The 27833-nt window shown below is 46.8% G+C and overlaps 2 protein-coding genes across 2 annotated transcripts in view; both read left to right on the top strand.

The window, feature by feature from the left end:
- LOC142312994 (uncharacterized) overlaps positions 1 to 27432 on the top strand; it is a 111199-nt gene extending 83767 nt beyond the window's left edge. The window contains 3 exon segments of the mRNA XM_075351982.1: positions 21247 to 21324; positions 21522 to 21612; positions 25427 to 27432. Coding sequence (XP_075208097.1) covers positions 21247 to 21324; positions 21522 to 21612; positions 25427 to 27276 — 2019 coding nt within the window. The 3' untranslated portion in view covers positions 27277 to 27432.
- Positions 1958 to 20993, top strand: LOC142312304 (oocyte zinc finger protein XlCOF29-like). The gene is made up of 3 exons (XM_075351236.1): positions 1958 to 2113; positions 20481 to 20630; positions 20760 to 20993. The coding sequence occupies exons 2-3, from the start codon at positions 20553 to 20555 to the stop codon at positions 20982 to 20984; spliced, it is 303 nt and encodes a 100-aa protein (XP_075207351.1). The 5' UTR covers positions 1958 to 2113; positions 20481 to 20552; the 3' UTR covers positions 20985 to 20993.
- Positions 27433 to 27833: the final 401 nt, after the last annotated feature.

Genomic DNA, 27833 nt, shown 5'->3' with positions numbered 1-27833 from the left:
CCCCGCGAGCCCACCCAAGCATGCAGCGTCGCCCCCCGCGAGCCCCCCCAAGCATGCAGCGTCACCCCCCCGCCCCAAAACGTGCAGCGTCGCCCCCCGCAAGCATGCAGCGTCGCCTCCCTGAAAGCATGCAGCGTCACCCCCCGCAAGCCCACCCAAGCATGCAGCATTGCCCCCCGCGAGCCCCCCCAAGCATGCAGCGTCGCCCACCGCGAGCCCACCCAAAAACGTGCAGTGTTGCCGCCTGCTCCCTTTGAGCCCACCAAAACATGCAGCATCGCCTCCTGCCTTGTGTAACCCCCCAAGTTTCCACAGCATCACCCCCTGCTCGGCGTAACCCTCCCATATTCCCCCTTTCTTATGGAAACCTCCACAGCACGGTGCTGCAGCCTCAGTACATTCCCTGTGAGATATACACGAGCTGCAGCCCCCAGCACTGACAGGAGACACTGCTCTGTGCCCCCAACATCCAGGCTGAGACCCCAGAGCTATAACTACTGAGGAGAAGCCGAATCTTCTCCACCTCAGGGTCAGGATCCGTCCACTCTGCACTGAGGAGCCCGAGCACTGCTGCTTCCCGCTCACAGATCAGCACGTACTAGTGATGGGTAGCTCCTGAACGAGCCGGCTCTAAGAGCTGGCTCTTCATAGTGAATCATATGAGTCGGCTCCTGGCAGGGAGCCAATTGAAATGTAAACGGCTCTTTGCCAGTTCCGTTCCACAGTCAGTCCCCTCTTGCCCCGCCCCTCTCGGCCCCTCCCTCCCGGCAGTGTCACTCTGATCTTATCCAGGAGACTGAGAATGCATGCTCCTCCTGCTGCCGCACATAGCACTGACTCACAGCCCCGCCCCCCTCCAATCTGTGACAAGCAAGCAGCAGTCAGGCAGTCACAGCCCCGCCCCCTCCAATCTGTGACAAGCAGCAGTCAGGCAGTCACAGCCCCGCCCCCTCCAATCTGTGACAAGCAGCAGTCAGGCAGTCACAGCCCCGCCCCCCTCCAATCTGTGACAAGCAGCAGTCAGGCAGTCAGGCACTTTATTAAAGGAACACTGACATCTGGATTTAGCCTGATTATAGTTATTTACCGCCAGCTTGTAAATCCTCGCTGAGCGAGGGAGAAACAGCGGATGGAAATGTGCGTCCCTTGTTCTCTCCCATTCACTTGAATGGAAGAGAACAAATGATCCGCGATGCTGGATTGAGCATCACTGGATCGCAGGCTCGGGGGCTGCAGCGACTGTGTAAATGCACCATTAGCTAGTGCAGCTTGGAATGGTTCTGTTGTTTCTGGTGAATAACCTCCCAGCAGCCTCTGTTACATGATAGCAGTGCCAATCTGAGGGACCAACCTCATGCACAGAACTAGTCCTATACAAGGCAGTGCAGCCTCTCACATCACATCCCATTCTGCATACAATTGCCAGTAGTGTTGAGCTCATTGAATTGCACTTGTTTGATTTCTGCACTTTTTTTTTATCAAACATTGTGTTTGTTAAAGTTTTTACAGCAAATAATATAAAATCTGGTTATTCTGGAAACTATTCTGTTTTATGTCATAAATTGGCACATGTAGATTTTTACTAAAAGGTATACAATCATGGGTTAAAACATGCCAGAATTGGGCTTCAAATTTAAAGCCAAAGGTAATAGGAAATGAAGAGCCGTTTTCGGAGCCAAAAGAGCCGACTCACCAAAAAACCGCATTTTACCCATCACTACACGGCACTGAGGAGGCCCCGCCCTTTCCGGTGACGTCATGATTACATGAATCACTCCTCCCCCTCCCAAATTCAACTCCGGATCTGGTAGAAGCTACCGAAGTGAGAAGTGCGATACCACGGACTGTGCAGACTCAGCATCAGAGGCCGCATTACACCGCAGACCCCGCTCCACCGGGACCAGGCAGCAGTTCCCCGCCTTTCCCCTCCGCTGCAGCGCTGTGAGTGTGACCCCGGGGTCCCCTGCGCTCCGGTATAGAGCGGCGCCATTAGTGCGGTGTAGCAGTGCGGCCCGGGGACAAGAGAGGAGTCTACACACCGTGTATATGTAGCGCCCCAGGGATGCTGCTGCTTGTTCAGGGAAGCAACAAGACTTGTTCGGTTTGGCCACAGGTAATGTCAGTTTTTACATGTATCGTGACGCCACTCACGGCTTGCTGTCAGGGATGTGGATGACCGCCGCTACAGGTTTTACGAGCGTCTGGGCAGTGGCGTAACTAGAGTTTGATGGGCCCTGGTGCAAAATTTGGACCGGGGCCCCCCTCCACGTACCCCCACATTTGGGGTACGGGATAATGACACTGACACTCAGGGTACAGAATAATGATGCTGACGCTTGGCTTTTACCCTCCGCACCCAGCTTTCCTATGCTCTGCTATACATCTTTCCCTCAGCACCCAGCCTTCCCATAACAGAGCATGGGGAAAGCTGGGTGCTGAGAGATGTACAGCAGAGCATGGGAAAGCTGGGTGCTGAGAGAAGATGTATAGCAGAGCATAGGAAAGCTGGGTGCTGAGAGAAGATGTATAGCAGAGCATGGGAAAGCTGGGTGCTGAGAGAAGATGTATAGCAGAGCATGGGAAAGCTGGGTGCTGAGAGAAGATGTATAGCAGAGCATGGGAAAGCTGGGTGCTGAGAGAAGATGTACAGCAGAGCATGGGAAAGCTGGGTGCTGAGAGAAGATGTACAGCAGAGCATGGGAAAGCTGGGTGCTGAGAGAAGATGTACAGCAGAGCATGGGAAAGCTGGGTGCTGAGAGAAGATGTACAGCAGAGCATGGGAAAGCTGGGTGCTGAGAGAAGATGTACAGCAGAGCATGGGAAAGCTGGGTGCTGAGAGAAGATGTACAGCAGAGCATGGGAAAGCTGGGTGCTGAGAGAAGATGTACAGCAGAGCATGGGAAAGCTGGGTGCTGAGAGAAGATGTACAGCAGAGCATGGGAAAGCTGGGTGCTGAGAGAAGATGTACAGCAGAGCATGGGAAAGCTGGGTGCTGAGAGAAGATGTACAGCAGAGCATGGGAAAGCTGGGTGCTGAGAGAAGATGTACAGCAGAGCATGGGAAAGCTGGGTGCTGAGAGAAGATGTACAGCAGAGCATGGGAAAGCTGGGTGCTGAGAGAAGATGTACAGCAGAGCATGGGAAAGCTGGGTGCTGAGAGAAGATGTACAGCAGAGCATGGGAAAGCTGGGTGCTGAGAGAAGATGTACAGCAGAGCATGGGAAAGCTGGGTGCTGAGAGAAGATGTACAGCAGAGCATGGGAAAGCTGGGTGCTGAGAGAAGATGTATAGCAGAGCATGGGAAAGCTGGGTGCTGAGAGAAGATGTATAGCAGAGCATGGGAAAGCTGGGTGCTGAGAGAAGATGTATAGCAGAGCATGGGAAAGCTGGGTGCTGAGAGAAGATGTATAGCAGAGCATGGGAAAGCTGGGTGCTGAGAGAAGATGTATAGCAGAGCATGGGAAAGCTGGGTGCTGAGAGAAGATGTATAGCAGAGCATGGGAAAGCTGGGTGCTGAGAGAAGATGTATAGCAGAGCATGGGAAAGCTGGGTGCTGAGAGAAGATGTATAGCAGAGCATGGGAAAGCTGGGTGCTGAGGGAAAGAGCCTTTTTCCTCAGCACAAAACATTCCCATCCCATGCTTGTATCTTTGTCACCCCTTGTATATAGATCTCCAAATACTATAATGGCCCCCACATAGCCTTCCGTATGATATAAAGGGTCCCACATAGTCCTCCATATATTATACTGCACCCCATAGTCCTCCATGTATTATACTGCACCCCATAGTCCTCCATGTATTATACTGCACCCCATAGTCCTCCATGTATTATACTGCACCCCATAGTCCTCCATGTATTATACTGCACCCCATAGTCCTCCATGTATTATACTACACCCCATAGTCCTCCATGTATTATACTGCACCCCATAGTCCTCCATGTATTATACTGCACCCCATAGTCCTCCATGTATTATACTACACCCCATAGTCCTCCATGTATTATACTGCACCCCATAGTCCTCCATGTATTATACTGCACCCCATAGTCCTCCATGTATTATACTGCACCCCATAGTCCTCCATGTATTATACTGCACCCCATAGTCCTCCATGTATTATACTGCACCCCATAGTCCTCCATGTATTATACTACACCCCATAGTCCTCCATGTATTATACTGCACCCCATAGTCCTCCATGTATTATACTGCACCCCATAGTCCTCCATGTATTATACTGCACCCCATAGTCCTCCATGTATTATACTGCACCCCATAGTCCTCCATGTATTATACTGCACCCCATAGTCCTCCATGTATTATACTGCACCCCATAGTCCTCCATGTATTATACTGCACCCCATAGTCCTCCATGTGATTGTGAGCCCCAATGGGGACAGTGTTGCCAATGTATGTAAAGCGCTGTGGAATTAATAGCGCTATATAAATGAATAAATTATTATTATTATTATTATGTATTATACTGCACCCCATAGTCCTCCATGTATTATACTGCACCCCATAGTCCTCCATGTATTATACTGCACCCCATAGTCCTCCATGTATTATACTGCACCCCATAGTCCATGTATAAGGTAGCCCCATATTCCTCCATATGTAATAATGTAGCCCCAATTGTCCTATATGTATTATAATGAAGCCCCATAAATCATCATACTGTATTATGCAGCCCCATACTCCTCCATGTATAATGCACCCCTAGTCCATGTATAAGGTGTCCTTCATGTTTATGCAGTCCCATAGACCTCCATGTGTCATGCAGCCAGCCCCCCCAGGGCCTCCATGTGTCATGCAGCCAGCAAAATAAAAAAACAAGTACCTCTCTTCTCCTTCCGACCCTTGCGACTGCGGTAGTTACGCCCCTGCCCCCATATGTCACACACCCTGCTCCCCATACAGCCTGCACCCCCAGATCACACACACTACACCCCCATATGTCACACACCCTGCTCCCCATACAGCCTGCACCCCCATATCACACACACTACACCCCCATATCTCACACACCCTGCCCACATATCTCACCCTGCCTGTACCCCAACTTACCCCTCTCAAACACTCTGCACCCCTTCACATCCTTCTGTCAGTGTCTGCAGCCCTCATATGCCACTCACCCTGCAGCCCCCTTTCCCCTCATGCCCCCTCTTTTCTTATTACCAGTCATCATGTGTCTAAATCGCCTTCAGGATTCAGCATCTCTTGCTTTCTGTCCGGCATCCTGTGTCTCCTCCCACACAGTCACATGGGTGTAACATCATCGCAGGTCCTGCAGGATGGATTCAGTCTGCTGTGCAGGAGCACTCCTGCTCTGCCGCAGCTCAGAAACGGCTGGTGGGCCTCTCCAGGTCAGGTGCACCTCTCCTGACACTGGGATCCTCTGACTCACAAGCCTGACGGTCGAGTAGTCGGCAACTACACAGTGGCACTACACATAGGGGCCCGGCAGTCGGCTCTGCAGAGCGGCTGCCGGGCCCCTATAACCCTGCGGGCCCGGTCGCAGTGGCTACCTCTGCGACCACGGTCGTTACACTTCTGCGTCTGGGGCTGATAGGGTCTGCAGCCAGATGATGTAGCCTCCTGTGAGTGAGGCAGGCCCCAGGGGCTCGGGTGAGCAAGGTATCAGGTCCCGGAATAACACAGGCTGAGTCCAAGTCTTTAAATTGGTTTTTACTCACTCTTGATGCTGCAGTGAGCTGACCCGGGCGTTTCAGCGATGAACCAGGTAGGACCAGGTCCCCTTCAGGCCAGTCTGAGGGTAACTGTTAGCTCGCCTTCCTAGCACTTCTGTGTTCTGATAACCCCTTGACCTGAATGAAGTACCATGCGGTCTATCCAGGAAGTCGCTACTGCCTATTCTCCCCTGTGTTTGGCCCGGTTGCCGGCAGCGTGGACCAAGTGAGATGGCTCCCGGCTCTGTCCCCTTATGGGTCCCTTGCGTTACTGCTGAGGCTCACTCTGTGAGGTACTTGTAGTTCCCCTCACCGGCAGGTTTAGCAGAAAGTTAAACTGGAGTCTGCTCTGGGGACCTATTCCCCGTACGTGCCTAGTCACCAGGTACACCTCTGTCTCTCCAAGTGACCGTTCTCCCCCCACTAACGATTACTACCCCGTGCAGGGTCTGAGTACTGGTAGCGCGTGTATCTGCCTCGCAACCGCCGCACTCCACTACCAGACTTGCTCTCCTCCCTTCCTGACAACCTCTGCACTCTAGCTCCCAGCCTCTCCGTTTCACCCCTTGATAAGATTTGAAGGCTAGCCCCCTCCGGAGACTGCCCAAGGGTCCCATCTACTGGTGTGGGAGAACTGATTACTGTGTGTCTGTGCGTACACACCTCGTTCTGGTCCTTAGCATTACCTGAAAATACTGTCCCAGCATGGGTGCAGCACTCAGTGGTGCCTGACCAGGTCAGGGGCGCCACATATACTGTCCGGGTTCAGCGCTTTCTCCAGTATCTGCAGCGCGGCCTGTGTGAGCCGTCCCCGCTCTCCTCCTCCTTCCCGCGGCTTTTGTGTGTGAGCCGTCCCCGCTCTCCTCCTCCTTCCCGCGGCCTTTGTGTGTGAGCCGTCCCCGCTCTCTTCCTCCTTCCCGCGGCCTGTGTGTTTGAGCCGTCCCCGCTTTCCTCCTCCTTCCCGCGGCCTGTGTGTGTGAGCCGCCCCCGCTCTCCTCCTCCTTCCCGCGGCCTGTGTGTGTGAGCCGCCCCCGCTCTCCTCCTCCTTCCCGCGGCCTGTGTGTGTGAGCCGTCCCCGCTCTCCTCCTCCTTCCCGCGGCCTGTGTGTGTGAGCCGTCCCCGCTCTCCTCCTCCTTCCCGCGGCCTGTGTGTGTGAGCCGTCCCCGCTCTCCTCCTCCTTCCCGCGGCCTGTGTGTGTGAGCCGTCCCCGCTCTCCTCCTCCTTCCCGCGGCCTGTGTGTGTGAGCCGTCCCCGCTCTCCTCCACCTTCCCGAGGCCTGTGTGTGTGAGCCGTCCCAGCTCTCCTCCTCCTTCCCGAGGCCTGTGTGTGTGAGCCGTCCCCGCTCTCCTCCTCCTTCCCGCGGCCTGTGTGTGTGAGCCGTCCCCGCTCTCCTCCTCCTTCCCGCGGCCTGTGTGTGTGAGCCGTCCCCGCTCTCCTCCTCCTTCCCGCGGCCTGTGTGTGTGAGCCGTCCCTGCTCTCCTCCTCCTTCCCGAGGCCTGTGTGTGTGAGCCGTCCCTGCTCTCCTCCTCCTTCCCGAGGCCTGTGTGTGTGAGCCGTCCCAGCTCTCCTCCTCCTTCCCGAGGCCTGTGTGTGTGAGCCGTCCCCGCTCTCATCCTCCTTCCCGAGGCCTGTGTGTGTGAGCCGTCCCCGCGCTCCTCCGTCCCCGCGCTCCTCCGTCCCCGCGCTCCTCCGTCCCCGCGCTCCTCCGTCCCCGCGCTCCTCCGTCCCCGCGCTCCTCCGTCCCCGCGCTCCCACTCTGTGGGCTCTTTCAACTCTGAATTTCGCCTTTATGCCCAGGGCCTGCGGTAGCTCCAACTCGCATATATTATCCAACTGTCCAATCGACACACTCTGGTAACCCGACTATACGTAGGTTCTTGCGTCTTGATCTGTTTTCCAAATCTTCCGCCTTATCCTTCAATTATTCTATAGATTTTGCTAGAGCTGCTATTTGTGCTTGCATAGCCAGTATTGTCTCCTCGGAGTCAGATATTCTCTGCTCTGATTCTGCCAGTCTAGATGCATGGGCATTTATCTGTTTTTGCATATTAGTTAATGACGTTTGTATGGCTGCCTCAATAGCCACTTTAATCTCTTTTTGACAAGTGTGATGCCACTTCTTCAGCCAGTTTTTTATAGTCCACATTAAGCTTTTATGTGTACTTGTCTTGGCCTGCAGGTGGTGCTGTTTTCTTAGTTCCCTTTGTCTGGACTGGGCCACTACCTCCATCCCTTAATAACTTGCAGGCTTGTCATGTTGGTGTAGTAAGCTGTTTTTTGTTTCCTTTGTTTGTTTGTTTTAATGTTTTGTTTATTGAACCATTATTAACAAAATGTATACACATAACAAAGAGCATGGACATAACTAGCATCGCAGTTAAACTAAATTGCAATGAACCGCCTTCCAGGTATGATGTCGTCTGTGGGGTAGCAATCTCGGATCGATTAAAAGTCAATTATATCAGGCGAGTAGTGGAAGGCGAGCCAGACCATGCCTTGCTCTCATAACATTATAAAAAACAGTTTTATCCTTTTTCTTATTTAAAGGAAAAAAAAGAGAAAACACATAAAAGAAACGAGAAAATAGAAGGGGGGGGGAATCACTGAGAGTTCTGAAAGAAGCCTTTTAACATTTACAACTCAGTTTTAGGAAGAGAGATCGGGGGTCTAAGAGATTTGAGAAAGGGAGAAGAGATAGGGGGAAATGGAGTAGGGAGAGGGTGTTGGTCTAGGGTCCATTCATCAATTGTCCACGGTAATCAGGACTAAGTCATCAGCTCACTCAGTCCCCTAATGGGGGGGAGGAGACTACCTAGATTTCTTTATGGCATCCCCTGCGCAACCGCCGCCAAAAAGGAAGGCTTGGATTTGTAATCCTTCCAGGCATTCCAAACTTGCCCAAAGAAGAACATTTGCTGTCGTGAGAAGGCAGAAAGCTCCTCCGCGTAGTATAACTGGTCAATTTTCAGTAACAGCTGCGAGATGGTGGGTATCATAGTCGTGCGCCACAATTGAGCAATCAGAAGTTTACAGGCTGAGCTCACAAAAGACACCAGTTTCGAGTTAGCCTTATCATTAGGCCACAATGGGAAATTTAGTAGCAGATGCATGGGTTCTGGGCCCCCCTGTTTGTTTGTAAGGTCAAAAATCAGCTGGATTGCTGTCTTCCAGAATATCTGGAGGCGAGGGCACGTCCACCAAATGTGTAGATACGTTCCTCTATCCCCTTCACATCTCCAGCAGAGGTCCGAAGAGGCAGATTGCCAAGTAACGGCCGTGGCCGGGACTATGTACCATCTCACAACTACTTTGAAGGAGTTCTCTTGGACCCTCACACAACATGACGGTCCATGCGAGGCACCGTAAATTTGGTTCGTTTGAGCGTCGGTAAATGTGGTGTTCAGATCTTTTTCCCATTTCAATATGTAAGCTCTTTTCACTAACAATTCTTTTGTAAGTAGAGTGTTATATAAGCGAGATAAGATTTTTTTTGGGAGATCTTGTTTGCGAGCAATATGATTCAAATGTGGTTAAGGGTCTAGTGAGGTTGGACTGTGCCAGTAATGGTTGGATTGTACGTTTTATTTTCATATAATGAAGAAATGTGAGTTTAGAAAGGAGGGGGATCTCACCCATCTCCTGCCTCGTTTTTGTTTCCTTTGTAAGGGGTACTATTAATTCTTGCATTTGACTTCCTGTGTGTCTGAGTGGGATTAATCTCCCTGTACTGTTTGTCAGTTTCATTCTCCAACACTGCTGTGTCTCTGAGCTCCCCTGCTTTGCCAGCATCTTCTTCTCTCCCTTCTGCCTCCATATCTCCTTCATCCTCCCATTGCGATCCACCCTCATCAGTCCCCTGCATCCACCTCTCTCCTGCTCTGCCCTCCTGTGACTCCTGGCTCATATCTCCCTTATCTCCTGTCTCCTTGCTCATATCTCCCTTATCTCTCCCCCTCCAGCTCTGTGTTTGCTTTTCTGTGTCTCCCACCAAGCGCTCAGGCTCCTCCCCCATCAGGCTTGTCGGCGCCATAATGTTATCTTCTCTGCACTGCCCGTCCATGTCACAGCTTCTCCAGGCTCCCTCACCGCTGCCAGCGCTTCTCAGGAGGTACCGTTCCATAGCTGGCTGCTTTAGGTAACCTCCTGTGCTGCTCTCTGTTTGGTGGCTCGTCCGGGGGGCTTTTTTTTAGTCGGTTTCTGTGAGGGGTGGCAGGAGCTTCTCTTCTAGGCTTCCACCTCAGCCAGGACCGGATCCGGAAGTCCAAAATTTTTACACAAAAATGTAACATTAGCCATAAAATTTAGCATTTTCACAAGGGTATCAGGAAAAAAATGCACTATAAAATTCATCGTGCAATTTCTCCTAAGTACACAGATATCTCATATGTGGTGGAAATCAATTGTTTGGGTGCATGACAAGGCTCGGAAGGGCAGGAGCATCATTTGACTTTTCAAAGGCAAAATTGTCTGGAATAATTAGTGGATGCCATGTTGTGTTTGGAGACCACCTGTGGTGCCTACACAATCGAGCTCCATCACAAGTGACCCCATTTTGGAAACTAGACCCCTCATGGAATTTATCTAGATGTTTAGTGAGCACTTTGAACCAGGGCTGTGGAGTCGGTAAGCCAAACCTGCGACTCAGACTGCTCAATTTCCCTTCCACCAACTCAGACTCCCACATATATTGCTTATAGTTAAGTGAAAAATGTATTGTAGTACAAAAATATATATATATATATATATATATATATATATATATATATATATATATATATATATCTCTATCTCTATCTCTCTCTATCTATCTATCTCACTATGTAAGTGGCAAAAAAGTTTTCAACAAAAACATACTGCATAACATTTGTGCAGTCCTATGAATTTGTTCTAAGAAATAGAATTGCCTCCATCAGATCCTCCGTCATAGATTACCTCAAACCTAACCTAATAATTTTAAGGCTAGAGAACAACCTCTCTACAGTAACTTGGGATGGAGGCAAAGCCGTCACCATATGGGCAATATCTCTAACAATTTCTGGGTATAAAAGAATTGCCTCTTGCAGAGTCAGTTTTGATGAACGGTTGAATTTTTCTATTTCTTTGAGAGCAAGTGAAACATTTTGCTGAAATATGGTCAATCTCCTTGCTATAGGAGACGGAGTGAAATCTTTTTCCTTGCGGCAACACTTTGCCTGCTCCGTGTTATCCAAATACGTGTCAAACTTTAAACTTCTCATCTGATGAGGCTGAAGATATGGCAGCAGTAGCACTGTTAGGACCCAAGTCCTCTTGCGCCTGGCAGTCCTGTAGGCCACTCATCCTAACTGCTACCTCAGTCAGAGCTTCTTTTCCTTTAGTAAGCTGTTGATTATCAAGCAGTATACGATGACTTGGGTCCACATAAACAGCTGCCAGAAGAATTTTATTTTCCAATAGCTGTGACTCTCCATTTCATTGAAGCAGAAATGCCATCTGCGATTAAACCTCCTCTTTGGGACAGCGAAAATAGCAAGTTCTTCCACGCCCTTATCAAAAAATGCCAGGAGTTAAATCCTCAGCTTGTAATTTTTCAGTCACGGTAAATGGGTGAATAGTTCAAGCAATCGCTCAATCATTAAAAAAGTGCTGCCCCACAATCGATCAGACAATTGCCCCTTTCCCAGCACATCTCTTGAAGATGGAATCAATTTAAGAGGTTCTGGAGGCAATAATAAGCTCCAAAAAAGGAATCTCACAAATAATGAGTGTCAGTTTGTGTGGCGTTTTTCTAATCTGCTTTTGCTATTAAAAACATAATCTATGAGCTAAAAAACCTTTCAGGTGATGTGTTTTTTAAAAAGCTTATCTGCTTTTGCAGCTGAAAAACGTATCCTCAAGAAACGCTGTGTGAATGCAGCCTTAGATCAGGAATAGAACAGACATTTATAGGACATTTCATAACTTTCCCAAATTAAAAAATATTCAGCACATTCTGCATTGAACTACTGTACTCACTTTATTATATATTTTAGGTGTCAGTCAGTCCATTTTATACTGACTTCACCAAAATGAACACTGACTCCGACTCCACAGCTCTGCTTTGAACTCCTGGAGGCTTCACAAAAGTTTATAATGTTCAGCCGTAAAAATATATATATTTCTTTTTGTTGTGAAAAAAAAAAATTATTTCAACAAGGTAGGTTTTTTTCACAAGGGTATCAGGAAAAATGCACCATAAAATGTATTGTGCAATTTCTCCTGAGTGCAGATACCACCTATGTGGTGGAAAGTAATTGTTTGGACGCACGACAGGGCTCAGCAGAGGAGCGCCATTTCACAGCAAAATTGGTTGGAATTATTAGCAGACGCCATGTTGCGTTTGGAGACCCCCTGAGGTGCCTAAACAATGGAGCTCCCCCACAAGTGATCTCATTTTGGAAACTAGACCCCCCTCCCCCATGGTATAAATCTACATGGGTAATGAGCACTTTGAACCCTCATGTGCTTCATACATTGAGCCATAAAAACAAAAGTATTTTTTTTTTTTGTTTTTTGGAAAAAATAATTGTTTTAGGCTTTTTTTTTTTTTTTTTTTTTGATATTTACAGGGGTAACAGGATAAAATGGACCACACAATTTGTTGGGCGATTTCTCCTGAGTAAGCAAATACCTCATATGTGGCAGAAAACCACTGTTTTGGCGCACGTCAGAGCTCCAGGGGGAAGGAGCATCATTTGACTTTTTAAATGGAAAATTAGCTGGAATTGTTAGCTGCGCTATGTTGCGTTTGGAGATTCCCCTGATGTGCCAAAACAGTGGAGCTCCCCCACATGTGACCCCATTTTCGAAACTAGACCCCCCCCCTCACCCATACAAAAAAAATATTAGTTTGGCGAAATAAATGTCCGTAAAAACAAAACCAAACTGACACTAAGGCAAGTGCCACACGTAAGAGCGATGCACGAATCTTGCATCGCATCATCCGGCACAGCCGCACACTCCTGTCTTGAAGAGAGCGACCGTGCCGGATGATGCGATGTGAGACTCGTGTATCGCTGTCACGTGTGGCACTGGGCTGACCCTTACAATATTCAGTAAAAAAATACTGTAGTTGGCGATTACTACAGTATAATTTTACTGGCCCTAAACTAAGTTTATTTGCATTTCTTTCTTAGTTTACAGAAAAAACATCAGCGTGCACGGATGTGCTGCAAAAAGACAGGGGGGGGGGACTAGCTGGGATGGAAAAAAAGATGGATGGAGGATGGGAGAGTGCGTAGCGGATGGATTAGTGGCGGAGGATAGGTGAGGGCACGGCGGATGGAGGAGCGGCGGAGGATGGGAGAGGGCGCGGTGGATGGAGGAGTGGCGGAGGATGGGAGAGGGCGCGGCGGATGGAGGAGCGGTGGAGGATGGGAGAGGGCGCTGCGGATGGAGGAGCGGCGGAGGATGGCAGAGGGCGCTGTGGATGGAGGAGCGGCGGAGGATGGCAGAGGGCGAGGTGGATGGTACAGGGCGGGGCTGATGGAGGAGCGGCCGAGGATGGGAGAGGGCGCAATGGAGGATGGAAGAGGGCATAAAGGATGAAGGAGTGGCGGAGGGTGGAAGGGGAGTGGGAGGTGAGATTGGGGATGGCTACGTTACAGGAAGGATCTAGGCAGCAGGATCGCAGCAGATGGAGGAGGTGGGAGAGGGGGCAGCAGATGAGGATGAGAGAGCGCAGGCAGCAGATCGGGGAGGGTCGCGGTGGCTGATGCGGAGGGGGGGCGGTGGCGGATGCGGGGCTGCAGCTGCAAGGGGGCAGCAGAAGGAGGAGAGCAGCGGCGGATGCAGGGGCGCAGCAGATGGAGGAGGGCGGGGGATGATCGGGGGCAGCAGTGGATCCAGGGGCAGTGACTTACCGATGGTCACCCGCAGCCTGGACTAATCCCAGAGTTTGCAGGACTGCACCGCAAGAGCCGTGTGATTCCCCGGCGATTGCGGTTCAGTTCATAACAGCTGCAGACATGCCGGGCTGATCTCCGGAGTTCAGGTGAGAGCACTGGAGATCACTTTGGCATGTCTGCAGCGGTCATGAACTGAACCGCAGTCGCCGGGGAATCAATGACTCGGCGCTCACGGTGCAGTCTAGGCTGCACTCGGGAGCTCAGGAGAGCGCTCCGGAGTGCAATGCAGGTAACTGAATCCAGGCCTGGCATTACTGGAGATTCCTCTGGTAGCCAGTCTGACGCTGCCCGCAGGGATCGTTCTCCTAAGCTTCCACGGACGGAGAAGCTGAGGAGAGCGATCACGTACAGATTACCGGTCCCAGATCCACGCTGATTGGAGAAATCGGCCTTGTGACCGATCTCTCCAATCAGAGCTGGGGGAGGGTGCAGCAAAGGTCACCCAGGTCCAGCCAATTATCAGTGCTTTACAGTGCCTTGTAAAAGTATTCGTCCTCCTTGAATTTTTCAACCTTTTCCCACATTTCAGGTTTCAAACATAGATAAAAAAAATTTAAATTTTATGGTAAAGAATCAACAAGTGGGACGCAATTGTGAGGTTGAATGAAATTTAAATTTGTAAGAAATAAAAAACTGAAAATTGGGGCGTGCAATATTGTTCGGCTCCTTTACTTTCAGTGCAGCAAACTCACTCCAGAAGTTCATTGAGGATGTCTGAGCGATCCAATGTTGTCCTAAATGACTGATGATGATAAATATAAGCCACCTGTGTATAATCAAGTCTCCGTATAAATGCACCTGCTCTGTGATAGTCTGTGTTCTCTTTAAAGCACAGATAGCATCATGAAGACAAAGGAACACAACAGGCAGGTCCGTGATACTGTTGTGGAGAAGTTTAAAGCTGGGTTTGGTTACAAAAAGATTTCCAAAACTTTAAACATCCCAAGAAGCACTGTTCAAGCTATCATATTGAAATGGAAGGAGTATCATACCACAGCAAATCTACCAAGACCCTGCTGTCCATCCAAACTTTCATGTCAAACAAGGAGAAGGCTGATCAGAGATGCAGCCAAGAGGCCCATGATCACTCTGGATGAACTGCAGAGATCTACAGCTGAGGTGGGAGAGTCTGTCCATAGGACAACAATCAGTTGTACGTTGCACAAATCTGGCCTTTATGGAAGAGTGGCAAGAAAAAAGCCATTTCTCAAAGATATCCATAAAATGTGTTGTTTAAAGTTGGCCACAAGCCACTTGGGGACACACCAAACATGTGGAAGAAGGGGCTCTGGTCAGATGAAACCAAAATCGATCTTTTTGGGCACAATGCCAAATGATATGTTTGGTGTAAAAGCAACACAGCTCATCACCCTGAACACACCATCCCCAATGTCAAACATGGTGGTGGCAGCATCATGGTTTGGGTCTACTTTGCTTCAACAGGAACAGGGAAGATGGTTAAAAGTCATGGGAAGATGGATGGAGCCAAATACAGGACTATTCTTGAAGAAAACCTGTTGGAGTCTGCAAAAGACTGAGACTGGCACGGAGATTTGTCTTTCAGCAACACAATGATCCCAAACATGAAGCAAAATCTACAATGGAATGGTTCACAAATAAAGGTTCAATCCAATCGAGAATCTGGAAAGAGCTGAAAACTGCTGTTCACAAACACTCTTCATCCAACCTTACTCAGCTCCAGCTGTTTGCAAAGGAAGAATGGGCAAGAATTTCAGTCTCTCGATGTGCAAAACTGATACACACCCTAAGCGATTTGCAGCTGTAATCGCAGCAAAAGGTGGGGCTACAAAGTATTAACTTAAAGAGGCCGAATAATATTGCACGCACCAATTTTTAGTATTTTTTTTTTTCAAAAATTGAAATTAATATTGGTTAACTTCACAATCGAGTCCCACTTGTTGTTGATTCTGCACAATAAAATGAACATTTTTTTTATCTTTGTTTGAAGCCTGAAATGTGGGAAAAGGTTGAAAAATTCAAGGGGCTGAATACTTTCGCAAGGCACTGTAGCTGCACTGATTAGCTAGATTTCAATGTTTCAGCCATTTTCAATGGCTAAAACATTACACTGGCAGTGATTGGCTGAGTGGCGTTCGTCAGCAAATCACAGCCTCCGTAGGTCCGGGGAGGAGACACCACCCCTCCTGAGGTCAGGTACAGGTCACCTCCTTCCCGAATCTGCAGTTTTTGAAAACCGATAACGGTTACCGGGGCCGCGATTTCACCATGACGGATATATCAGTCATGGGCCTTTACTTCCATCGTCATGTACTTTTTTTACACTATGTACCTGTATAAATTATGGCTGGCGACCGGTCCATGCAGCTGGTTTTGTATCCTCTACTAAATCGATGGCTGGACCATATATGACAAGCTTTTCTCCCCCATTCACCTTTTGTGCCTCCCCTATTCCCTCATAGACTGTAAGCTTACGAGCAGGGCCCTCACCCGTCTTGGTATCTTAAATTTGTATTGTCTCATATTGTCTGTACATGTCCCCTCTGAATTGTAAAGCGCTGCGGAATATGTTAGTGCTATAGAAATAACTTATTATTATATTCAAAGAAAATTTTAACAAATTTATTTTTCAATAAAATATGATTTAATGAATTTTTTTTAGGTGGTCCTTATTCCCATGAACATTGGTTTCATTGCCTTATTTGTTCATGGTGATTTTTTATATATATATATATATATATATATATATACATATATATATATATATATATATATATATATATATATATATATATATATACATACATACATACATACATACATACATACATACATACATACATACACATATATATATACATACATACATACACATATATATATACATACATACATACACATATATATATACATATATATATATATATATATCTCATGATTTCTAAGTTACATCAGCTCTATAGACATCTAATTAAGGGATTTTTGATGACACAACATAGCTTAGGGCACAGGGTGAGGATAATAAGTGCTCCTAAAATGCCCCAACAAGGCCCAGTGTACAAGCCAGAATACCTTTACTAGACCTATGCAGCGGGGGTGGGGTGGTAACCTACCACATGTCCCTGCTCAAGGCAGCTTTATCAGTGGAGGGAAGGATGTGCAGTGTAGAGTAAATATAAATATATATCCAGTATGCTTAGCTGCTGCTGGATGGAGGTGTAATCCCCATATGGCTCATGATGCTATGTCTGTTCACTGCAGGACGACATCGGCAGCGTGGCCCAATGCGTGCATGAGTACAATATACTGGACCCTCTCACCAGAAATGACAGTCACCCAAATTAGTGCATTTGCAGTAGAAGCTGATCACGGAAAATAAAAAATTAAAAAAAAAATTATAGCAAGCTCTTTACACTTACTGGTCTCTGTGCGGCTGTGTCTGCTTCCAGGCCTCTCACTCTACTTATCTTCATACATATGCACTTCTTCCCCTGCCAAACGGCAGTCCTGACGACTTTGATTGGTTGCAGTCTGACACGCTGTTTCACAGCCTGGGGGTGTTGTCAGACTGCAACCAATCAGAGGCGCTATGTGTGTCTATATTGATGTAAAAATTGCCATAGGGTCCCCCGTATTATGATACCCATCACAGATAAAGCATACGGCTACTGGCTGCAGCCCCAGCCATGCGCTTATCTTGGCTGTATATGAAAATAAGAGGAACCGCATGTGGCTTTTCTAATTTTATTTATTTAAATAAATAATTTAAAAGATATCTTGACAACTAGCCATGATAAAGCTCACAGCATTGAGCTGGTATTCTCAGGCTGGGGAGGCCCATGGTTATTCTTGCCACCCCAGCCTAAAAAAACAGCAGCCTGCAGCCGCCAGGGATTTATCCATTCATGAGATCCGACAATCCCAGAACTTTACCAGGATTATGTTGATTGCTTTGGTGTGGTGACAGTTGGGCTAATAAGGGGTTAATAACAGCTCACAGCTGCCAGTAAGTCCTAGATTAGTAATAGGAGGACTCTCTCCCTGGAAAAAGACTGCACGTCGAAACGCGCGTAGGAGCCTTCCAGACAGGACACTTTCCCCCCCAGGTAATTTATGCATTCACTTTGATTACCCTACTATTTCCATGATCATGCACTTGTGATCCCTCTTTCAGCTTTTTCTTCTAGGCGCTTTGTGCTCGTACCTATACTCCTTGGTGCACTATATGTCAGACCACTAACACTGGTCTTCATTATCTTACCAATTCTTATTTGCCTTCCATTTATTGAATTAAGGGGGTTTCTGCTCGCACTCTCTGCCTTTTGAATTTTACTTTTACATGTGGCTTTTTTTGCCCCTAGTTTATCTTGCTGAACACATTGAGGGATTCTACTTGTTATTATTCTTTGTGTACTTTGTGTATGTGTGCTTTATATAATATTCTGATAGTAGATTTTGCAATTATACTGACCTGCTGTGGAGCAATTGTCCTTTGTCTTCACTTCCCTGCTGATGTCATGCCCATCATTTTAATTTTTGTTTATTGTATCACTTATTAAATAAATCGTTATTTACTTTGTCGGTTGCGCAATTCTTTATATGCTTTCTATTGATTAGCGCTGACGTGGGGTCTTATACTCTATTGGGCATCTTGCCCTCTGTTTGACCTCTGTCTTTTGCAATTTTTTGATTTATAGTAATAGGAGGCGTCTAGGAGACCCCCCCCCCTCGCTCCCCCACACCCCCCTTCATCACCCTGTTCCTTCCCTGCTCTGTAAGGGCGCTTTCACACTTGCGTTGTGCGGCATCTGTTGCAATCCGCCGCCTTGAGGAATAAAGGTAACCATTGCAGGAAGCCGTTTATTCCTCATAGGCTTCTATTAAGGGTGGATTGCAACGGATGGTCTTGCGTTGCATCCGCCCTGCGGCGCATCAGTTGTTTTTGTCGGTGATCGGCAGTGCCCATCGGACGGAAGGAACGCTAAATGTAGCGTTGTCTCTTGCTGTAAAAAAAAAACAAAAAAAAACGCACTCCGCAGGATTTGGCGACAGGTTCCAGTGCAGGATTCTGTCACGTTCTACTGAGCATGTCCAGCAGAACATTCTACATCGTTTAAAATGTCTCTCGGTCTCTTTCTTTGTCGGTCGGTCTGTTGGTCGGTCGGTCTCTCTCTCTCACTCCCTCTCTCATACTCACCGATCACCGGCGCAGTGCTGCACGGCTGTCACACTGCTCTGGCGGCTTCTCTTTTGAAAATGACGGCCGCTCATTATTCCATCTTATTCCCTGCCTCCCCCGCCCACCGGCGCCTATGATTGGTTGCAGTCAGATAAGCTCCCCCCCCTCGCTGTGTGACAGCTGTCTAACTGCAACCAATCACAACCGACGGTGGGCGGGCCTATGTAGTGCAGTAAAATAAATTAAAAAATTTAAAACAAAAACGGCGTGCGGTTCCCCCCCCCTCCCCAATTTTGATAGTAGCCAAGGTAAAGCCACACGGCTGAAGGCTGGTATTCTCAGGATAGGGAGCCCCACGTTATGGGGAGCCCCCCAGCCTACAAATCAGCCAGCAGCCGCCCTGAATTACTGCATCCATTAGATGCCACAGTCCCGGGACTCTACCCTGCTCATCCCAAATTGCCCTGGTGCGGTGGTAATCAGGGTAATAAGGAGTTAAAGGCAGCCCATAGCTGCCCATAGTCCTAGGTTAATCATGGCAGGTGTCTGAGACACCCCCAATGATTAACCTGTAAGTGAAAGTAAATCAACACATACACCCGAAAAAATACTTTATTTGGAATAAAAGACGAAAAAACACGCTCTTTCACCAGTTTATTAACCCCCAAATACCCCTCCAGGTCCGACGTAATCCTCACTAGGTCCCATGACTCTTTTTCAGCTCTGCTACATGAAGCTGACAGGAGCGGCAGTAGAACTCCGCCGCTCACTGTGAGCTTCACGCAGCAAGTGACGTGAATCGTGCTGTGAGCGGGGATGTCACTGAGGTATTGTGAGTGTATGCACTGATGATGGGTGCGGTAGTGCCTGCGTGTGGGCGGTGATGATGGGTGCGGTAGTGCCTGCGTGTGTGCGGTGATGATGGGGGCGGTAGTGCCGGGTTGTGTGCGGTGATGATGGGGGTGGTAGTGCCGAGGTGTGTGCGTTGATAATGGGGGCGGTAGTTCCAGGGTGTGTGCGGTGATAATGGGGGCGGTATTGCCGGTATGTGCGGTGAAGTTGGGGTCTCTCTCTCAAAAAATGCAGCGTTATTTCACAGGAATTCGTTGCCTTTATCACACTATTTACAACGCATCCGTTACATGCGTCACACAACACATTGTGACGCATGCCAAACGACGCAAGTGTGAAAGTACCCTAAATGAGAGGTGAGAGGAGAATTAGTGATATAGAAGATGAGTCTATCAGAAACGTATGCAGTTGCCGACTCCGAGCAGGAAACGTGTGTGCGTCCGTCCGTCCGTCCTAAATATATTGGATTTATTAGTAGAAAGAAAAAAAAAAAAACCTGACTACTGTAAAATACTAAATATAGTAACACATAATGATCCTCCATTACTCCTGTGCCCCCGCTGCTGGGGTCCCCTCCAGTCTCTGGATATCCAGTCAGTTTAGTCAGTGATAACAAACGTGATCTCTGCAGTCAATCAGTGGCTGAAGCATTGACCGAAATAACCAGTGATTGGGAGCGGTGGAGACGTCTTAGTCAGCAATTCAATTTATGTTCCAGTCCATACGACACAAGAACGAACAACTTCTACACGTTCTGTCTCCTCATACTGTATGTTTCCCCTTATTATCTCCAGTAATTGTATTATTACAGCGGATGCTCTGGTGTTACCTCGTCATCTTCTCCCCATTCAGGTCCCTACAATATCGGATCCTATCAGTGGAGATCTTCTATAGAAGAGAATTCTCCTGATTGCCCCGTGAAGGATGGATATGGACAGGCACAAGATGGCGGAGAGGATATTACACCTCACCCTAGAGATCCTCTTCCGGCTTACTGGAGAGGTGAGAGATTCTGATGACGTCACATTAGATCATTCTTATCTATGGGAATAACAGATGGACAGAACTGGAGAGGTGAGGACTCTGGAAATGTCTATAGTGAGATTTCTTACTGTGTCTCTCCATAACCAGGATTACACCGTAGTGAAGAAGACCTCTAGTGAGCGCTGTCAGGCCCCTGTGTCTGAGGGATGGGGAAGACCCCTGAGCCCAATCACTGGGCCTCCACCTCAGCCCCCGATACATGAGGACATCAATGACCAGAGGATCCTAGAACTCACCTACAAGATGATTGAGCTGCTGACTGGAGAGGTGACACTGCTGGGAATGCTGGGACATTATACAGTAACGCTATGAAGGGATCGGGGTGACGGTATCATTGTATGTGTCAGGTTCCTATAAGGTGTCAGGACGTCACCGTCTATTTCTCCATGGAGGAGTGGGAGTATTTAGAAGGACACAAAGATCTGTACAAGGACATCATGATGGAAGATCCCCAGCCCCTCACATCACCAGGTAATAGACAGGACTAAATACAGACGGCCTATAATTATCTGTATGTAAGGAATGAATTCAGTCCCTGTATGTGTCTCCTCCAGGTCTATCCAGTAAGAGGACAACACCAAAGAGATGCCCCCATCCTCTTCTCCCACAGGATTGTAACCAAGAAGATCCCGATGTTCCTCAGGATCATCAGGTAGATGGAGAGAAGGTGCCATGAAATCTCCCTATGATGTGTAGACGGCTGTGAAGGTCTTGTGCTCAGTCTTGTTTTATCCTCCAGTATTATATGTTTTATACTTGTGTAATGAGAGCGGTGGAGATGGCAGGATTAGAGCTCATCATAGATGGGACTTCTCCATCTGTCTGTGACTTTTACAATATTTGTTTCAGGGTGAAGATCTGACCCATATTAATACTACAGAGACATACGTGAGGGGTGATGTGCGGAGTAAAAAGGAGATTCCTACAGATAACCGCCCAGGTGAGTAGTGACCACTAAATGCAGAGAAGTCACAGGTTCTTCTCATTCAGCAGCTGGTACGATGTGGGACTAAAAAGAATGTAAATAACGTATACTAAAAATAAGGTGTAAGAAGTTTCCCGTACATCCTAGACATGGAGAATGTGCAGTTTATAGTGGAATGTTCAGAAGTTCCATATTATTTATACCGGTGAATCATTGATTTCCTGTATGTTAGTGGATTATAGCACTTATGTGCAGGTATATTCTAAAATAAGACATATGTACAAAACCTCTAGATGCAGAGGACAGCCCCTTTAAAATATAAGGATTTATTAGAATTGGTGTGGAAAAATGTTGCTGTATACAGGCCAGATACAGAGGCATTTATCCAGCCCACCTGACAGTTTTCCTGCACGTGTTCTTCTAGCTGGTTACATAAGATGGTTGCCTAGATCTCTTGTACGGAGTAAAGCAGCATTTTTCTGCCCCTGATTGTCAGGCCAAGATCGAAGAAGAGCACTAAAGTAGTTGCCCTGAAATGACAATGGATTTAACAGGAGAGTAAGGCTATGTGCGCACTTACCGGATTTTGCCGCGGATTTTTTCCGGTTTTGCATGTTTCGCTGCAAAAAATGTTCATAACATCTCTGCAGTGAATCACCAGCAAAACCTATGGGCAAAAAAAATCCTGTGCGCACTAGGCGGAATTTGACAGCTGCATGTTTTGCTGCGGGATTCCCGCAGCAAAAACAATTGCATGTCAATTCTTTTCCGCACGTCGCTGCGGGATTTCACTACATTGACTCCAATGTTAATCGTGAAATCCCGCAGGGAATAACGCAGGAAGCAAATTCTGTGCGGTTCACTGCGTTATTCCCTGCGGTATTTCGCGGTTTACCTCCGGTAATGTACATCGCCTGTCTGCGGTTTTGCAGGGAAGTGATGTCATTACAGGAAGAGGAAGCCGTGCGGAGAGTAAACACACACAGATCACACACACACAGACATCACAGACATAGATCACAGACACAGAACACATAGAACACACATAGAAAGAAAACGGAAATATAGAAAACAACGTGGGTTCCGCTGTATATTTACCTTCCAGCCGAGGTAAGCACACAGCGGCGGCCCGGTATTCTCAGGCTGGGGAGGGAGAGGGGCAGGGTTAATGTCCCCCGCCTCACTCCCACCTCCCACAGCCGAGAATATCAGCCGCAGCTGCCCCGGGACTGTCGCATGCATTATGCGGCAGCACCGGCGTGTCCCCGGCTCTTCCTGCCGCCGTGTAGCAGTGGCGGTCAGGGTAATACAAGGGGTTAATGGTGGTGGATCACCGCCATTAACTCCAGACTTGATCATGGCAGCGTCTGAGACAGCTGACATGATTAACCCGTAAGTAAAGTGAATAAAACACAGACACCGAAAAATCCTTTATTTTAAAATAAAACAAACAAGCCTCGTTCACCATTTTATTAACCCCTCCCGCACCAAAGCTCCGACGTAATCCACAGCTCCGACATCCTGCGCTGCTTACATCCAGCCGCGACTGTCACAGACACAGCGCTGAATGAATGCAGCAGACAGCAGAGGTAATTACCGGTCATTTCCCACGGCCGGTAATGTGAACTCACTGCCGACCGTGGGAAATGTAGCGATCTGTCATCTATCTATCTATCTATCTATCTATCTACTATCTCAGAATTAAATGACTTTTTTTTTTTTTTTTTTTTTTTTCCAATGTGCTTTATTGCATTGAATGCAATAAAGCACATCCCAACCCGCACGCGGCAAAACCGCGGCAAACCGCATGCAGTTGCGGGTGCGGTAATCTTTAAGAGCATGCGGAATTTTCTCAAGAAAATTCCATTTCCCAGTGCGCACATAGCCTAATGGTTATAGAAATAAAGATTATTATTGTAATATAACGCCAACATATTTATATTTACAATTCAAAGGTTCATATACAAACAATCATAAGTAGTTAAGCCCCCCCCTCTAAAGGGTAAGCACAGGTCCCCCCTGTGGTCCAGTGTGTCCACTACTCCCATTTGCTGCCTCTATATTGGCCCCAAGCGTTACAGCAATGACTGGCACAGAGCAAAAGCATCTGAGTAGTGATTAGCTAGTAGTAACTATGACCCTGGCTGCAGCATTAAGGATTTATTGAAGAAGGGAAAGTCTAGTGAGGGGAGGCCAATTAATAGGGAATTAAAGTAAACATGGCGGGAGTGGGTCAGGGCCACCGTAAGGGTTTTTTAGTTTACATAGTGAGAAAGCGGCGGATTGTAGAGATTTTTTTCAGGTGCAAGCTGTCACAGGTTGATGGGGCCAGTATAGGCTTCCCTTTGTTCCCCTAACACCTGGAGGTACCCTTGTTAGTAGGGAGGTCCAGGCTCCCAACCTAGGCCATATCTCCTGTCCTTGTCCCTGATGTTAAGACTCCCCCCTCCACAACCCACCATCCGGGGGAAAGGGACAAGAACCAAAGTAAACACCCCACTAGCAAATATGATAAATAGGGGTAACAACTACTTGTACACATGGGAACCACACACAAAGGAGCCACTAAAAGTGCAGGAGGGGAAATAAACAGGAAGGGGGGTGACTGAAACACACTACTGGGGAACATCCATACCATTTAACCACCACACCTAGAACTGTTGCAGCAAGCACTAATGCTTCAGACCACAACACACGTTTCAGAGAGGGGAAAATACCAGCTCCTTCCACCTCCTGGCCAAGCTTCCAAATGATGAAAATAACCTGCACCCTCTGGTGGAAGTTGAGGGTATTTATAGGGCCTGGGCTTGGTCCCAACCGGAAACACCTGACCAGGAGTTAGGATCTGCTGGAGGGAAACTGACATTAACCCTCTCCTCCCCAAAGGAAAGGGAATCCATTTAATAAACTGAGTCCCACAAGAAAAAGTGAGAATCAGACTCAGAACCTGTCACCAAAAACCAAAATCTGCAACAGAGGAAAGTTCGTGACACAAGCGACAAGAGTGACCGAGAAATTGTGTATAGGAGGTGAAGGGAAAATCTGTGTCAAACATAACACCTAGACAGCGAGCCTGCGGTCTAGGCATTATCATGGTGCTGCACACAGAGAGGGAGATGTTCGGTTTAGGGAGGTTAGTAGATGAAGGGAGTTGAATATGTTCAGTTTTGGAGAGGTTAAGTTTCAGACAGAGAGCAGACATGATGTAGGAGACTGCGGACGAACAGTCACTGGTGTTCTGTAGTACAGCGGGGTTGAGGTCAGGGAATGAGGTGTATAGCTGTGTATATTCATTTATCGCATTCTTCCACTTTTTTAACAACATAAGACTCCTTTACAAATTTACTTTTCCAGTTTTATACTTTCTGCAAAGTCAGAGCTTCTTCATATATAATCGCACTGCTCCTCCATTCTGCAGTAAAATGCATGTGGCTGTCAGGGATTGTGACACAGACCCCTCTAATAGTATAGACTGACAGGCTCATTTATGATTCTCCACTGAGAGTCTTAGTACAAAATACTGGTGACCAACACTCTTGAGACATGAACCTAGGAAGATGCTGAATTAAACACTGTATTGGGAAACTGCTAGAGCCAATCCTGGTGGCCTGATATCATTCTCTAGTGGTCCTTGCTCTGTGATCTTCGTTAGAAAGTGAACTATTTATCACCAATATTTTACATGTTAGCATGTGAACTGTTTTGTCACCATTACCTTAGTGAATAATGACATTTTGCAACATGACTTGCAATTTTAATGGACTTTGGATATAGTTAAAAAATAAACTATACATAATACTTTTTCAATAAACGGTGTTATTCTTGACAGGTGACTGTATTAGGAGATCAGAGGGGCTTCTGACTTCTTCAGACATTCAATTATATGATCTTGGTGTGCCACAAGACACACATGAAGAACAGTGCGTTATCCCAGTTGTATCCTCAACGCTTCAGAGCAAAGATCTACCATCTGATCCTATTAAACAGGTCCTATCTTCTGATTCATCACAGGCTATTAAGGAAAATAAAAGTCACAGAAGAGATGTTAGAACTAATATAGGAACGAAGATATTTTCATGTTCAGAGTGTGAGAAGTGTTTTAATTGTGAATCAAACCTTGCTGTACACAAGAGAACTCACACAGGGGAGAAGCCATATCAATGTGCAGAATGTGGGAAATGTTTGCGGAAAAAATCAAATCTTGTTACACATCAGAGAACTCACACAGGGGAGAAGCCATATCCATGTGCAGAATGTGGGAAATGTTTTGGAATAAAATCAAACCTTGTTACACATCAGATAACTCACACAGGGGTAAAGCCATTTTCATGTCCAGAATGTGGGAAATATTTTACAACTAAATCAACTCTTGTTACACATCAGAGAATTCACACAGGGGAAAAGCCATATTCATGTTCAGTGTGTGGGAAAGATTTTACTCGGCTATCAGGTCTTCGTTTCCACCAGAGCTTTCACACAGATCTGAAGCCATATTCATGTTCAGAATGTGGGAAATGTTTTGGAGAAAAATCAGCTCTTGTTACACATCAGAGAACTCACACAGGGGAGAAGCCATTTTCATGTCCAGAATGTGGGAAATGTTTTGGAGAAAAATCAGCTCTTGTTACTCATCAGAGAACTCACACAGGGGAGAAGCCATTTTCATGTCCAGAATGTGGGAAATGTTTTACAACTAAATCAATTCTTGTTACACATCAGAGAATTCACACAGGGGAAAAGCCATATTCATGTTCAGTGTGTGGGAAAGATTTTACTCGGCTATCAGGTCTTCGTTTCCACCAGAGCTTTCACACAGATCTGAAGCCATATTCATGTTCAGAATGTGGGAAATGTTTTGGAGAAAAATCAGCTCTTGTTACACATCAGAGAACTCACACAGGGGAGAAGCCATTTTCATGTCCAGAATGTGGGAAATGTTTTGGAGAAAAATCAGCTCTTGTTACTCATCAGAGAACTCACACAGGGGAGAAGCCATTTTCATGTCCAGAATGTGGGAAATGTTTTACAACTAAATCAATTCTTGTTACACATCAGAGAATTCACACAGGGGAAAAGCCATATTCATGTTCAGTGTGTGGGAAAGATTTTACTCGGCTATCAGGTCTTCGTTTCCACCAGAGACTTCACACAGATGTGAAGCCATATTCATGTTCAGAATGTGGGAAATGTTTTAGAAAAAAATCAGCTCTTGTTACACATCAGAGAACTCACACAGGGGAGAAGCCATTTTCATGTCCAGAATGTGGGAAATGTTTTGGAGAAAAATCAGCTCTTGTTACACATCAGAGAACTCACACAGGGGAGAAGCCATTTTCATGTCCAGAATGTGGGAAATGTTTTACAACTAAATCAACTCTTGTTACACATCAGAGAATTCACACAGGGGAAAAGCCATATTCATGTTCAGTGTGTGGGAAAGATTTTACTCTGCTATCAGGTCTTCGTTTCCACCAGAGACTTCACACAGATGTGAAGCCATATTCATGTTCAGAATGTGGGAAATGTTTTGCAGATAAATCAGCTCTTGTTACACATCAGAGAATTCACACAGGGGAGAAGCCTTTTTCATGTGCAGAATGTGGGAAATGTTTTGTGTGTAAATCACATTTGATTAAACATCAAAAAAATCACATCGGGAAGAAGCCATATCTTTGTTGAGAATGTGAGAAATTCTTTTCTTTCAAAACATCTCATGTTAAATATTAAAGAGCTCACATAGGCGAGAAGCCATTTTCATACCCAGAAAGTGGGAAATGTTTAATTTTATTAAATGTTTATCCTTTTTATCAAAAATTAAGAATTTAAGAACTTTTTTTTTTCTCCACAAAAAAAGTAAAAGCCAATAAACTTACGAAATAGCATTTTTTTTGTGTATTACAGTAATTTTTTATTACGATTTTCAGAAGTTTTTAACAGTGAAGAATAAAGTAAAAATCAAAATAATAGATTACATAGCATGGGGGAGGTAGGGAGGAAAAGAGTGAAAGAGGGATGCTAAAAAGTAATAAGTTTTAATAGAAAGAGGAAACGTAAAGTTCAGGAAATCCCTTCACCCCAGGTGATTTTCCGTTTTTTCATTTTTGTTTTTTCCTCCCCTTCTTCTGAGAGCCTTAACTTTATTTTTCCGGCAATTTTGCCATATGAGGGCTTATTTTTTTGTGGGACGACTTTACGTACCAGTACGTCCTTGGTCGTAAAGGGGTTAAGAAAAAAGG

This window comes from Anomaloglossus baeobatrachus, chromosome 5, assembly GCF_048569485.1.
Source record: "Anomaloglossus baeobatrachus isolate aAnoBae1 chromosome 5, aAnoBae1.hap1, whole genome shotgun sequence".
NCBI lineage: Eukaryota > Metazoa > Chordata > Amphibia > Anura > Aromobatidae > Anomaloglossus > Anomaloglossus baeobatrachus.
The sequence above is the reverse complement of the archived record's forward strand: the minus strand, read 5'-3'. Positions and strand labels throughout refer to the sequence as shown.

Coding starts and splice junctions, on each gene's coding strand:
- LOC142312304 (XM_075351236.1), top strand. CDS start 20,553: ATGGATATGGACAGGCACAAGATGGCGGAGAGGATATTACACCTCACC. Junction 20,631..20,759: donor TCTTCCGGCTTACTGGAGAG/GTGAGAGATTCT, acceptor CTCCATAACCAG/GATTACACCGTAGTGAAGAA.